The sequence below is a fragment of the Lemur catta genome, chromosome 15 (genome assembly GCF_020740605.2).
Source record: "Lemur catta isolate mLemCat1 chromosome 15, mLemCat1.pri, whole genome shotgun sequence".
Lineage (NCBI taxonomy): Eukaryota > Metazoa > Chordata > Mammalia > Primates > Lemuridae > Lemur > Lemur catta.
This window is the reverse complement of record NC_059142.1, coordinates 45,899,827-45,914,327: the sequence shown is the minus strand read 5'-3', so window position 1 is coordinate 45,914,327 and position 14,501 is coordinate 45,899,827. Positions and strand designations below refer to the sequence as shown.

The 14,501-nt window shown below is 48.9% G+C and overlaps 1 protein-coding gene across 3 annotated transcripts in view; it reads left to right on the top strand.

The window, feature by feature from the left end:
- Positions 1–14,501, top strand: part of PRKCA (protein kinase C alpha) — a 371,546-nt gene that overhangs the window by 310,696 nt on the left and 46,349 nt on the right. For all 3 annotated transcript variants that reach the window (XM_045526942.1, XM_045526943.1, XM_045526944.1), the window contains one exon: positions 13,785–13,922. In XM_045526942.1, the coding sequence (XP_045382898.1) occupies positions 13,785–13,922 (138 nt within the window). The remainder of the gene's footprint in view (positions 1–13,784; positions 13,923–14,501) is intronic.

The window sequence follows — 14,501 nt, the reverse complement described above, 5'->3', positions numbered from 1 at the left end:
TTAAATTGTTTTTAAAAATCGAAGAATATTTGTGAGACATGAAAATTAGATGAAATTCCAATTCCAGTGTCCATGAAGAGTTGTGTGAACACAGCCACGTTCATTCATTGTGTGTTGGCTGTGCTGCTGTCACACTACTCGGACCCTGGACACCCAGCTCCTACAAGCCAACACCTGTGGGCTGCTCAGCCACGCCCAAGCGCTTGTGGGTGGCAGGGAACCCCCCTCCCCACTTTGTGAGAGGTCTCTTCCCTCTGCCCCCTTCCCTGGGGAGGAATCTGTCTTCTGATGCTGCCACCTGGCACCTAGAATGGCGCAACTACCAGCCCCTGAGCTCTGATTATGCCCCGTCACCGCAGGAAGGGAGGGCTCCCCAAGCGTGCAGGGCGAGGTAAGGAGTGTAAGTCCATTTTACAGGTGAAGAAACTGAGGCCCTTGGAGACGTCAACTGGACCCTGACTGGCACTCCAGCCCTCATCTGGTGGACTCCAAATCCTGTGCGCTTCACCCTCCTGGGTGCCCTCAAGCTCCCCTGGGAGCCGATTTCCCGGAGAACAGCCCAGAACCACACAGCTGCCGCCAGCTTTGGAAGCAGGTGTCCCATTAGCTATAATTAGGTCCCTCATTTAAAAAAACTGGTGTGGATTAAAAATGCTCAGTGAAGATAGGATGAAATCAACATTATGGGAGTTTGTGCTAAATGTAATGGCAGTTGGCCCTGCTTTCAAAATGCTTGCTCCTGTCAATTAGAGACGTTTTATAAAAACTTTTAAGTAGTCGAGCAGTGTATCCAGCATTTTGGGGACAGGATCTTTTTTCGTTTTTACCTCTCTGAGGATGGAGGCTTCTGCGAGGTGTAGGGTCGTCCTGCTCTTTTCCTGCAGCAGCTGTGCACCTGTGGAGGGAAGTGTCTGGAACCTTCTTCCCTGAGGAGCTGGGCTTTATTGCCAGTTATGGCTTGGGTGTGTTTCTAGTTTTTGTTTTTGACTTCAGGAGCTTCTCTAGCTTCAACTGAATTTTCCCCAGTAGTGGCCTTTTCATTGAATTCTGCCCTCCTGTGACTGCCATCATTTCTCACTACTTTCCAGATAGTTCTTTGTTTTTAAGATAAATACAGCCACTCTCCAGGGCCCGTTGCAGCCCTCATTGCCTCCCTTCCCCCACCCTGCTTGGATCTAGGACTTGCAGAGTCTGGGCCCAGTAGAGGGTTTAGGAAGATTTAAGAGAGAGAGAGAGAGAGGTCTAGAACTGTGTCTGGGTTTTTGTTATTTTCTACAAAGATCCTAAAATGCATTTCTGGCATCAGCAGGCTCACTGTGCTTCCACTGGCATCTTGCAAAGTCCCAGCACTCACATTAGCGATTCAGATCAACTTCTATAAAGGATACAATTCGTTTTGCATCTGGGAAGATAAAGTCTTGTCTCTTGTTTGTGCCATTGTGCAGCATTTATTGGGGCAACACCTCTGTGAACCTTAGGTGTATTTTTGCTAAAAGATCCCAGTCAAAATGCAATTGCTCCAGAAACTAAATACCACAAGAGGGCAGTAAAGATTTGCAAATGAGAGATTTCAGGAACGCTGCACACTGGCAGCGAACGCCTGCCTGGATGTCTTTGCTTTTTAATGGACATGAAGATGAGATCCCCACTTTATGCTCCCAGTAGCTTCCCAGTTTTAGGGAATCAGGGTGCTGAGAAGCAAGAAGTCAAGGGTTTTCTCGAGAGCTGGATGGCTCTGAGCTTGCACGGGGCTGCAGCCCATTTCCCATCTACTGTGTTTTTTCAGCAGCAGTGAAGACAAGAATTCCCCACCTGTACGCCGTATCGCCGACAGTCTGGAAAGCCATTTACCCTGATAGCATTTGTGAGTCCATAGCGTCTGTGACTCTTGACCCTGCCACAGCCAGCTCATAAAGCCAGTGGGTTGTTAATCCCAAAGGGGAACTTTCCTAGCAGGAAAAGGAATAGGTTTCAGAAAAAAATTAATAAGTGTCCCAAATATTTGAACAATAGCATGTGATGGCCATATCTGCTCCCGTTAGGCCTTGTCCAAAGTGGGCATCAGATATACCGTCAGCTCCCTAATGGGATGAAAAACATATTTTTGCAGATGGAAAAATTTAGAAAGGGTGAGTTCTGGGGGATCCTCAAAATGGGATTCTGGAGCAGGTCTGGACCCTCAGCAACTGCGGAGAAGCAGGTGCAGGGGCGACAGCCTTCCGGGACGTGTGTAGCAGTGAGAGAGCCGTGCTCCTTCAGGGTCAGCCTAACCAATGCGTCAGTGATCAGTGGGCGAATCTGGGAAACAGGAAAAAAGAGGTCAGCTGTAAAGAAAATACATCCGCGTACTAGAGATGGATATGATTTGGTATGAAAAGAACCAAGTACTTCGCATTTTCCACATCAAGCAAAGTACCAAGACATCATGGGTCCCACATGTTTCCCTGGAGTGTGGCTTAGTTGCCATGACAACGGAGGCCTGCTAGCTTTCTGCGAATTCACTGTAACAGTGGCAACAGCCTGGTGGGTGTGTCCATAACAATATTTCTCATTAAGGAAACGACTGAATGTGTTGCCCTTAAATTCTTGCTCTGCTGAATAAGTACTTCCCTCACCACACTGGCTGCAAAACTTTTTTCCTGTACTAGTCAGCATATCCACCATCGTGGAAGAGCCTGAGTAGTAATTTAATTCAAGTGCACTTGAGGTTCTTAATTGTTGGTGGTCTGGTAGGCTAGTAAGGAGACACAGACATTTGCTTTAAATCTCGCTGCAGATGAGGGTGGAATGATTCGGGAGCCTGCGTGATACAGGGCCGGGGGGAGCAAACCGCAGCGCCCCCCCACCCCGGCCAGATCCCAGCTGCTGCCTGTTTTTGTAATTAAGGTTTTTTTGGAACACAGCTACACTCCTTCACCCATTCCTTTATGTGGCTTTTGTGTGACAGTGGCAGAGTTGGGTATGACAGAGACAGTATTCGGCCTGCAAAGCCAAAGATATTTGCTATGTGGACCTTTAAAGTTTGCTGACCTCTGTTGTAGGAGGAGAAGCATTGTTAATAAATTCAAGGACCAGAGTTCTGGATTCAGAGCCCAGGAAGGACAATAGATATAGACATAGGACTTTGCTCCTCCCACCCCACCCCACCCCGCCTCATTGTTCTCGTCTGTAACATGGGCAGCATTGATGAGCTTATCTCCAAATTTCTTCCAAATTCTAAAGGCTCTGTCACTCTCCTACTGTTACTAAAATATTACATCCCAGATGGGGCAGCCCTGCGAACAGGGGAGTGACCCTCTGCGGGATGATCCAGCGTCGTGTTTCAGGGACTATGTAGAGGAAAGTGGCATCCTTCCCTCCCTCCCCCAGCACTGCTGTGACCCGGCTCGGTGGCTGTAGGTAGGAGCATTAGCTCTCAGGACCTCAGCATCTCCATCTGCATCACAGGCAGGTCAGACCCCCCAGAGACCCTTCTAAGTCTGACAGTCCGTGGTTGCCAGCAGGAGGACGAGTGATGCACACCTGTGATTCCCAACTATAGGAGAAAACTCCAATCTCAGGTGTTGACACAGTTGTGTGGGAAGAATCGCCCAGATCGGCGTTCCCAGGTTGCAGTTGCAGGTTGGATTGTGTAACCGAAAACACGCAGTCAGTCAGAAGGAAGTGGGTCACTCGGAGGAGTTACTTACCTAAGGGTTGCTGGTAAACCCTCGGTACTAATGAACTGCCCTCCTGTCTTAGTCCATTCAAGTGGCTGTTGCAAAGTACCGTGAACCCAGTGGCTTACAAACAACATACATTTATTCCTCATGGTTCTGGAGACTGGAAAGTCCAAGGTCCAGGTTGGGGAGGTGTCTGATGAGGGCCCGCTTTCTCGTTCAGAGGTGACATCTTCTCGCTGTGTGTTCCCATGGTGGAGGGGCAAGGGGTATCTCTCCAGCCCACTCATGAGGGCTCTACCTTCATGACCTAATCACCCCTCTCCTAATATTGTCACCTTGAGGGTGAGGATCTCAACATGTGAATTTGAGGGGGACACAAACATTCAGCCCGTAGCAACTTCCAAGACTGCTCTCCACATTGCAGATGTGAAGGTGTGTTTTTATTTTGACATCTGAATATAAAACATACATACAAAGCCAAATCTGAGAAAGAAATACTGGTAGAAATTCCAACCATGAAATTAGACACATGAAATTAGGCTGCCTTGACTCTTTGGGCTTCCTCCTCTTTCTTTGACTTTTCGTGGTCGATTAAAATGTCTGTCTGTGTGCATTTGGGCAGTGGGAGTCCCCAGCCTTGCAGTATCCATACTGCTTGCCCCGACAGTCCCACGTCTAGGAATCCATCCTGGGGAGTTCAGAATGTGCACAGAGATTTAGAGCACACAACTGTTCATCTGCATGTGATTGAAAACAGCTGGACACAGCCTAGGTCTCCAACAGTAGGGGAATCGTTAAATAAACTGCAGGAGAGCCATGTAGTGGGATATCATGCAGTCACTAAAATCATGTGGTAGCAGAATGCTTATAATAGTAGAAAAAGTTCTTAGCATATAAAGGGGAAGATCAGGTTACAAACAATATAATTCTATCTATATCAAATAAGAAAATGTGAAGAGAAAGGATTAGGAGAATATCCACCAGAATGTTAACAGTGATTATCCCTGGGTGATAAAATTATAGATATTTTAGTATATGTGCTGCCGAAGCAAGCACAAAATTATATGTATTTTAAATTTTTTTCTTTTTTTCTGACTTATCTATGCCTGTTAAATTTTCTGAAATGAGCATGTATTACTTTAATAACAAGAAGCAGCATTGTCAAAATTATTTTAAAGCAGTAACTCTGCCCTTTTAAAAATGATATGTGGGAAGTCATTGCCTTCCCCATATACTCATTCATTTATTCTGTAAATGTGTGGGGACCTCTGCCCTCAGACACTGTCCTAGGCACAGGAGATGTGCCCATGGACAAGACCGTCGAGGTCCCCATGCTCATTCCAGGGGAGGGAGAAAGATAACAGAGAAAAATAGAATGGGTGGTGAGAAGAGTACAAACCACAGGAAATGGGTGACACAGTGAGTGAGGCAGCCTCGGGGTTAAAGTGTCATTTGAGCAGAGACAGAAGGAAAGGAGTCCTGTGTCTGTCTGGGTCAGAGGAAGCGGAAGTGCAAAGGCCCTCCGGCGGCAGTGTGCTTGGCATGTTCCAGAAGATGAAAAATTATTTAGCCAGAGAACAGTGGGCGTTTTATTTACTCCGACTGTGCTACCCAGAAGGCTGTCTTGCCCATTAAAGTAGCATCATTTTAACTGTTGCCCGGTTACCGGGTAGAAGGTAATAGATGCCGTGACCTGTAGCTTGTTAGAAATACACAGGCCATATCAGTTAATGATACCATGAAAACTTCTTCGCAGTTCCTTTGTGGCTTTGTAATTCTGAAACGTTCAATCTCTCAAACTAACGTTGCAGCAGGTGCAGGTAAATATATTACCTTAGAGGTAAGATGCTATGCTGAGGTCCTCGCTCATATATATTAATGCTATGGCTATTTCTGTTAACCATGCCCTGGCGTATGGAGTTAGCGCTGAAACACCATCAGTCTTGTTTTGCCAGGGTCGTGCAGATATTCCCTGAACACAGAGCATTTTTATCGTACAAAAAAAAAAATTGTAGGAGAAATCCACAATTACTCGTTTGCACCTGCAATTGGTCATTGCTGACTTGTCTGTCTTCCGAATCTTAGAAATAGAAAGAACCTTCCATCGCTGTCAAGTTCATCTCTCTATGCTCTGCAACCGTCTTTGATAAATATATTAATCAAAGCCATATTTTTGAAAATGCTAGGAGATAGTGTATTTTTGAAGATATTCACAAAATAGTGAGAATGAACACATTTAAAGTGGAATGTGTTAATAGCCAGACATTAAGCCATGCTTCGGAGCACCGCCTTAAGGTTCAGTGATTATAGAATGGATCCGCTGGGAGACTTGGAGTTACATTTCAGACTGATTCTTGACCATAGATGAATCTTTGGACTTGGATTCATACTGAAGGTAAATCAGCATCTCTTGTAAGAATTTCTAGGCAGAGGCTGCTGCGTTAGAGGCCAGTGATTTATGACAGTGCACACTTCCCCTCTGTCTTTATGGTCTGTTTTCCCACATACCAAGGCTAGTGTATATTCATTATACCAAATTCAAACATAGCAGCATGTCTATGGTATTAAGTTAAGCCCTTTAAAATTGCTGTGACCGTGGGTCAGGTTGTCACAGCTCGGCAGTTGCAAACTTTTAACCTGATTAGAAAATGAGCATCTCCAGCCAGCTAACCCCTCCTAGATGTGCAATGTAAGTAGTTTGTTGTAACCTGCTCTCAATTTTAATTTGGAGAAACCCCTAATAGGGAGTGTGGAGAGCCCCTCGGGTTACACGCAGAGACCTTCTCAGGCACAGGTGTTTTACATACGCAGGTACCGTGCTCCAGCCCCACCCTGGGAGAACTGGGGCTTGCAATGTTCAAATTCCATTTGTGTGGTTCGCTGTACTGAATGCTACCATAGGAGCCCTTTGAATTGTGAACACCTGTAATGATCGTAAACTGTTGTGACTTTTCAAGAATGTATCTGCAGTATAAAACGAATGTTGGTTATTAGAATTTTCCAATGGGGAGAGAACACTGCTTGGTTTCACAGCCTGGTGATCCAGGTGGCATCACAATGCCAGCCCTGACCCGATGCTACTGTGCCATCTTTTGAGGAACCTTAAAATCCTGGATTCTGAGTTGTTGAATTATAGCCAATAAACCATGGTATGCTTTAGTCTAATTGGGGGAAAAAAAAGCACACTAAAGCTTCAGCACTTAAAGTCACTTCATTTTACAACATTATTTAGCATTGTTCCCATTTTTATTTCCTTTTTTAAAAATGTCTGTGCCATTTTAATAAGTCAAGGCCTTTTTTCTGCTCCAGTCCCAGCCGTTAGGGGGCTTCAGGAGGCGCTTTGGAAATCAGGGTGAACAGCTAGAGCGAAGATCATTTCCTCTCCTGCCTCCCAGGAGGGCGTGGGAGCCCAAGGGACATGCCTCGGCCTCCCGACGGGTCATGAGCTCCCACAAAGACCATCTGTAACCGCATACCCCTCCATGGGCCACAGGGTGTCTGGTCTATGGGCCGGCCCAGCAGAACCCTCACCTGGGCAGCCTGTGTTTGCTCATTGAATCCCAGAGACCTTCCGTCCATGGCCACAGAGCAGGTGTGTGCCAGGAGCTGGAGAGAAAGTGCACAGTGTCTCCTCTCTGGGCCAGAGCAAAAGAGACCAGGGCGGAGGGGATGAGGCGAGGTGCTGCACTAGGGTGTTTTGCAAAGGATGCCTCATCTTACCCTCAGCACAGTGCAGGGGGATATTCCAGCCTAGGGATACAGTCTTCTTACCACCGCTTTATATATAAGGAGCCTGAGGCTCAGAGAGGCAGTGTCATTTGCCTAGAGTCACACAGTGAATATGGTGAAGGCCAAGATTTAATCCAAGCTCTTTGAAATCCAAGTTCAGGATCCTTTTCAGAGTTGTCCATTGGTTATACATGATAATTGAAGACTGTTGAAAGTGATAAGGACCTCAGGGACCAGTGAATCTGAGAGAGATGTTTCAACTTGGAGAAATGTCCCAACTGTCTTAGACCAGCACTTCTCAAACTTAAATGTGCACAGGAGCCATTCAAGGATCTTGTTTAAAGGGCATGTTTTGATTCAGGAGGTCTGGTTTGGGGCCCAGGAGTCTGCATTTCTGATAAGACTCCGGGTGCTGCTAGTCCAAAGACCATGTTTTGGGTAGCAGTGACAAGAGACCACAGTACCTTTGCACTGCGAGTTCTTCAGAGGAGAGGCTACTTCTTAACTGATCTTGGTTTCCCCAGCCCCTGGCACTATGTCTGGGGCATGTCGGATACACAGATAATTGAATGTATGGAATAAATGCATGAATATCTTGAAGTCTCGCCCAAAGACTTATGAATTTAACAAGAAATGTGTCCTGAGCAAGAGCCCCATCCCAGGGCTCCACTAGACCTTTTTGAGCCACCCAGCACTGAGCACTCTATGGGTACCAGGCCCCACACCTAAACCCTCACATGTACTCCACCCAAGAGCCCGTGGCAGAGAACACCATTAGAGTCATCTCGTCCTACAGCTAAAAGGGGCACAGGCACAGAGTGGTGAAGGGACTCGTCCCCAGTCACACAGCCATGTGTGATAAAGTCAGGGTGCACACTCTCGGCTGCTGCTGTCTGTGCTACCATTCTATAAAGAACTCAACAGACAACCTCAGAGTGGGAGGGAGTTCCACCTAGGAGGGATGCAGGAGTGGGGGGTGCGGGACCGGGAGCCAGAGGTCTCCACCCCACTGACTGCTGCTCAGAGCCTGATCCTCCGCCACTTTCTTTGCATAACTGGGATACAAGGTAGAACTTGGGATTCGTGATGGATCAGTGGAACGTTACTGAGGGGCTAACGTCTGCTTTAGATCAACAGCCTGTCGACGCTCTTTGGTTGTCCATCTTCAGGAGAGATCCTGCTTTCCAGCCTCTGCAGTTGGGCTCCCCACTCGCTCACGGACCCCAGCAGGGCGCCTGACAGTGTCGGGCCGTGTTTGCGTTGCTAGAGTAGAGGATGCAGCGTGCTTACTCTCATGCCGCCTCAGGTTTTCTGAAATGTCTGCAGTTAGGCTATTGGCTCAGCTTTTATGCCTGGACGTATATTGATTTTATTTGCACTCCTGGTGAAGTCTGAATTACGTTCATGACAACTAGAGTTATGTTAACAGTAGGCGAGCCAGGAAGGGCAGGTCTCTTAATCCTGCTGGGAGACCAGTTGCCCAACAATGCATTAAAAAGCTCAAAGAAAGAAATGGTCAGCATAGGGCCTCGTTGTGGCTTTTCAGCCAGAGATCCAGCTGCATCTTGGGCAAGCAAGGCTTCTCATCGCAGGAGTATCCCTTCAGAGAAACTCTTCCAAGGGCACGGTTGCTGCTTGCTGGCCCAGCTAACTAGTCCAGCGTGGCCTCTGGAGAGGGTCATTGTGTGGCCGACCTCCCTAAAGGCATGAATGCCCTCACCACACTTCTCTGTGGCTGTGCCAGTGTGACCGGTGATTGCTGGAGTGGAGGAGTTCAGGTTATAGGTGAACATCTCAATGCGTGCAGAGTCCAGGGCTGGTTGTCTGCAGCAATCTGCCTAAAAACATCAAGTGCTTTTCTATATTAAACTTTGTCATCTGGCCAACTGGTGCTGGCTGCAAGTTGGCCTCTGCAAATGCTGTCAGTGCTAGCGCTTACTGAACACGTGTGAGTGAATGAATGAGAGAAATAGATAGTGCAGTGAGTTCTAATTACATGCCAGGTGTAAGGCTTAGTCTAAAGACACAAACTTGAGTAAGATTTGGTCCTTACCTCCTAGGGTCTCACAGTCCGGTGAGGAAGACACAGCAATACATCCAAGAGGAAGGAACATGTGTTTGTTTAGGTTCCCAGAGCTGACTCAGCCACAGCATTCTGAGAACAAGTTCACTCAGGAAGGGATCCCCAGAGACCCGGGTGGGGAGTCGGGGTGTGACCCAGGGAAGGAGAGGGAGCCGCCAAGGTGTGTTACTACGCTGGTTACCGCTGTGGGCGGCTGGAGCACAGTCCTGCCGGGAGCTGGGAGAAGAGTCTGGAACACGCTTCCAGTCCCCGGCTGGCGGAAGGTTGTGGTTGGTTGAAGGGGCAGTGACTCGTGAAATAGAGCCCCCACACAGCCCCAGGGGTGCAGAGCTGGAAGCTCAGGGAATACGGGCAAGGCACAGGCAGTGTCGGCCACAGGTTGGAAATTCCAGAAGGATAGAGGGGGTGGTGCTTGAGCTAGACTTTGAGGCTGGACAGAACAGCAAGCAGCCTGCCCTCAGAGCCCCGCAGCCAGGTGGCGATGAGTTCTTGGGAGAAAACTAAAGGGGAGGGGGCAGAATGGGCATCTGGGAACCTGGGGAAGGCTGGCGTGGCTGGCACAGAGGCTGAGGGAGTGGGGAGGATTTAGACGGAGAGATGGCAGGAGCGAAGCCTCCTCCTCATCATGAGGCCTCCCTCTCAGTCGGGGAGGCCATTGAAACCAGGACAGGACACAGACCCCACTGAGGTCTTGGCAGGAGCCCCCCGTGAGCAGACTGGGGGTGGGGTGTGGAGGCAGAGGATGGGCCAGAGATGGTGCAATTTGAAGGTAGTTTGGGTGTGACTTGCTGTTAGATTAGCGGTAGGAGGGTGATTGCAAGAGGCATTAAACAAATAAACATACCCGTAAACAGGTCACCAGTTGCTACTGGCCGCAGGACCTGGTGAGGGAAAGCCTCAGGCGACAGGAGGGAGAAGAACAGGACATCTTTGGGGAGCGGGTTCGCTGAAGAAAGAGAGGTTAAGCTGGGACCTGAGGGAGGGGGGAAGTGGCATCTCAGAAGTGGCGGGCTGGGTCACCGGCAGGACAAAGGGGACTGGAGGTCAAGGCCATCCATCCAGAGTGTCTGGTCCCCATCCCTGGTCCACAGCCTGCCCAGGAGTCCCGGGTGGGTCCTCTGGCTCCCCTGCCCTCAGGCCTCCTGTCCCCAGTGACACAGCTGTTGGGGTGTCCACTGGCTGCCTCCTCCAACCCCCGGATTTGTTAGACCCAGATTGAGAGTGAGACTTGCTCAAAGTCAGGCCCAGACCACTGAGGCTATGATATCGTGGGGTTTTCTGCCATGAAAGAGCTGTTTTTAAAGACTCGGTGCTGGGGATGGCTCTGTGGCCTTTGGCAGCAAGGCCTGCAGGTGGCAGCCTGGACGCGGCTCCGGAAGGGCGTTCTGTAGGGAAGCCGGGGAAATGCTGCTCTTGGACGGGAGCAGCTGCATGGAGAGGCCGGGTCCACTCTGATCGCAGGGCTGGCTTGGGCTGGGGAGAAATCCGTTGTCACCCTCAGGGCCAGGGCACTGAGAAGCCAACCCTCTGGCATGAACGTGGTTGGTGCGGCCGGCCCGGCCTGCACCGGTACCCACACGCTGCCCTGTCCGCTTCCCAACCAGCCACCTGGTCTGCCAGCCACAGAAGCTTAGCTCTGCCTCTGGCTAAAAAGAATCTGCCCAGGCCGGGCAGGAAGCTCGTGCCTTCCTCTGTCCCAAGTCACCTCCTGGGAGCAGGATTCTCCTTTGTGGAATGTTCCTCCCAAACCTTGTGGATTGATTTCGGACCAGAGTCCAAGATCATATTGCAGTTGAGTCCAGAAGTATTCAAATGCAAAGTGCTTTTGTCTTTACAGCCGTTTGGCCTGACTGTGGCAATATCTTACCCTTACAACTAGACTAGGTTCATAGCACAAAACTCACCAAGCCGTTGTTATGCCCACAACGGAGGCAGTAGACGCAGCGTGTGTCCAAAGGCCCTGTGTCCACCTGGAGCCCCACTGCTGGCATCAGCCCATGTCCCCTGTCTGTGATGCTGGGTGTCAAGGAGGAAGGCGCGCTGGCTGTTGCGGAATGCCAGGTGAGGCGGAGTAGCCGGCCAGAACCCCACACTGCAGGTGGGAGCCGAGCGGTCGCTGGTGGTGTGAACGGCAGCCTCGCCCAGGTGAACATGCTTTTCAGCTCTTTCAGGCATCTTAGATAAATGAGTCAGTTGCATTTGGGTTTTTTCAGATCTGAAAAGTTGTGAAGTTCCTGAGAAAATAAAATTTTCTCTGTGCCTCTTTCTGATAACATTTTTCTTTTTCTAAATCAGAAGTATAGAACAGGGTGCCATCGTCAGTATTCTCGTCGCAAACATGACATCCTGATTATTCTTTTAAATTGTGACATAGTCCAAAAAGTTTCTCCACTTGCAGTCATTCCTGGCGCAGGTGTTTGGAGACCGGGCTGGTCCTGTAGTTTCGGGGAGCTCTAAGGGAACCTGGTTGGCTAAGTCCTGGCTCTTTCTCACTGGTCTGTCTGAAAATCCCTTCCATCCTCTGCTAAAGGGGACACCAGCTTACGTAGCATTGCACTTCATGTTGTATGTTTATGAGCCTGCAGGGTTTCCAGTGGGGCAAGTTCACACGTGTTTCCCACCACGCACTGCCAATGGAGGCAGAGCACAAGCATGGTAAATACTTTCAGCCTCGAAGCAAAAATGTCAGGGCCTTTTCTCCTGCATGTTTTAATATCTCTGCTTAGATGGGTATACTCAATTTATCAGAGCATGTATGCAAACCATGAGACTTGGTCAGTATACAAACGAATTATTTTAATCAGAGAAAAGCATCACCCGACAGCATAGCATCTGATAAGCACGTGCAGACTTCATTTCTTTGTTCAACCAAAGTATTAAGTGCATGTCCTGTGCTGAGCACTGGGTTAGTGTTGGAATCCCGAGACTGCGACAGAGGCTCATTCTGCTACCACGAAGTCTCCCCAGCAGAGCCTGACACAGTGGGGGGCCTGCTCAGTAATGGTGGGGTGAAGGGATGCTGGTGCTCAAAGGGGGACTATGGAGGACACCTCGTAAGCCTTCTCTGCTGGCAAAGAGAAAAATGGCGAGTGCCACATTTTCCTCTAGAGCTGAGAGCCAGTCTTACCCGTGCTTTGGTCCCCCGCACAGCCCCCTGAGTGCCTTCATTACCATCTTGGTGGCCACAAAGTTGTTGACTTGAGTGAGATCCTGGCAGCTGTGCCAGGGTTCAGAGCCACGCTTGCCAGGTCTGCTGCCCTGGGGAGGGGGCTGCCCCCTCGAATTAAAAATTGCTCCCAAGCAAGGGTCTTTGCCTTTGGGCTCAGGGCTGTGGCAGTCCTGCCAGCCCCCAGGACCCTGGTCTTGTCGGCAGCTGACGCGTCCTGCAGCCAGCTCCCTCCTCGTCAGGCAGGTGTTCAGCGTGCAGAGTCTGGAGGGGGAGCTCTCCACCCACTCAGGCTCCTCCAGCTTCTCCAGGGGCTCCTTGCTGACTGCAGAGACTTCCCGTGGGGTCTCGTTTGCCTTCCCTTTTCCACTGAGCCCTCTTACTTTTTGCCTTCGACATGGGACTCTGACTCCCAGGGAGAGTCGTGAGACTATGGTTCCCTCCAGGGCCTTTGTGTGGTATGAATCTCGTTTATAAAAGCTCCTTTTGATAGCTCACGCCTCACTGACCAGGTGTTCTTCAGGCTCAGAGAGCAGTATGTGTTTTGTGTGGAACTAGATTCTCATGATATCTCCATTTCTTTTGACTATAAAAAAAAAAAAAGAAGCCCTGTTCCTATTGTGCATTTGAAAATAGCAATAAATCATCCCCATGTCTTGCCATTTAAGCATTTCCTCTCCAGAGGACATTCTTCTCCCTTTTTGCGTGGGTACAAATTTCCTTTTTGCAGATTAATTTCAAATTGGAAAACCTACAAATAAAGAAAACATCAGTACACTATTTATTTCCTTTATTATGTTAACTGGTCCCAGCATAAAGCACTGTTTTCCCCAAGAAGTTAAGTTTTACATCCCAGAATTAGAATGAACCTGCCCTTGGCCGAGTCTCAGGCTGATGCTTGGTTAACTGTAGGAAGAGTTGATCGGGAAGGGCAGTCTCCTGCCACTTTGGCAGACTTTCCCCCGGGGCAAGTGTGGCCACTGATGTATGAGCAGATATTAGCTCCTCACCCTCGGTTTGTTTTCTCACCCGTCCTACTTCCCGCCTCCAAGCAAACATCAAGCTCAGATACGCTGTGCTTTTTCCTGTCACTCTTTCCCCAGAAAAATGACCCATACTTTTCACATTTGTGCTCTTTGTTTAGAAAGCCAAGCTTGGCCCTGCTGGGAATAAAGTCATCAGTCCTTCGGAGGACAGGAAACAACCTTCCAACAACCTTGACAGAGTCAAACTCACCGACTTCAATTTCCTCATGGTGCTGGGGAAGGGGAGTTTTGGGAAGGTAAGATGACGGTTGTCTGGGAAGTGGGGGGGCTTTTGCAGGGAATGTTGGATCAGCTTTGTTCTCACCGAGGTTTCCAGAACAGCCCTTTATGTTCCCGGTGGTTTGTACACATTTCCTTGGGTGTTTCCATACTTCATTTCATTAAAAGCAACTGCATCCAAAAGGCTACCGTGGGTTCGTTGTGCATTCCCCCTTCACAGTGTTCAGAATAGAAGGGGTGCTCCAAGAGGTGGTTTGAATGAACAATTTTCACAACTAAAAATCAGATGCTAACTTGTAGTAAGCAAGTGCAGCCATTAAGAGATTCTGAAGTGGAGTCTTCAGCAATCCTCCTAGATACCTCCATTCGGCTTCTGTGGCCCCAAATCTCGTGATAGATCCAGGAACTGATTTCAAGCCTTTTTCTTTGTCTGGGTTCCTGACTTGTGAGATTATAAAGGTAAGATGCTCCTGAAACATGTACATAATTGCAGACTAATCTCAGTTTAGAATGTTGAGTATTCATTCCTTTTAGCAGCCAAAATATCGCCATCGTGTGCCCGTAGCCTACACAGCATACAAATCGTAACAGCTACA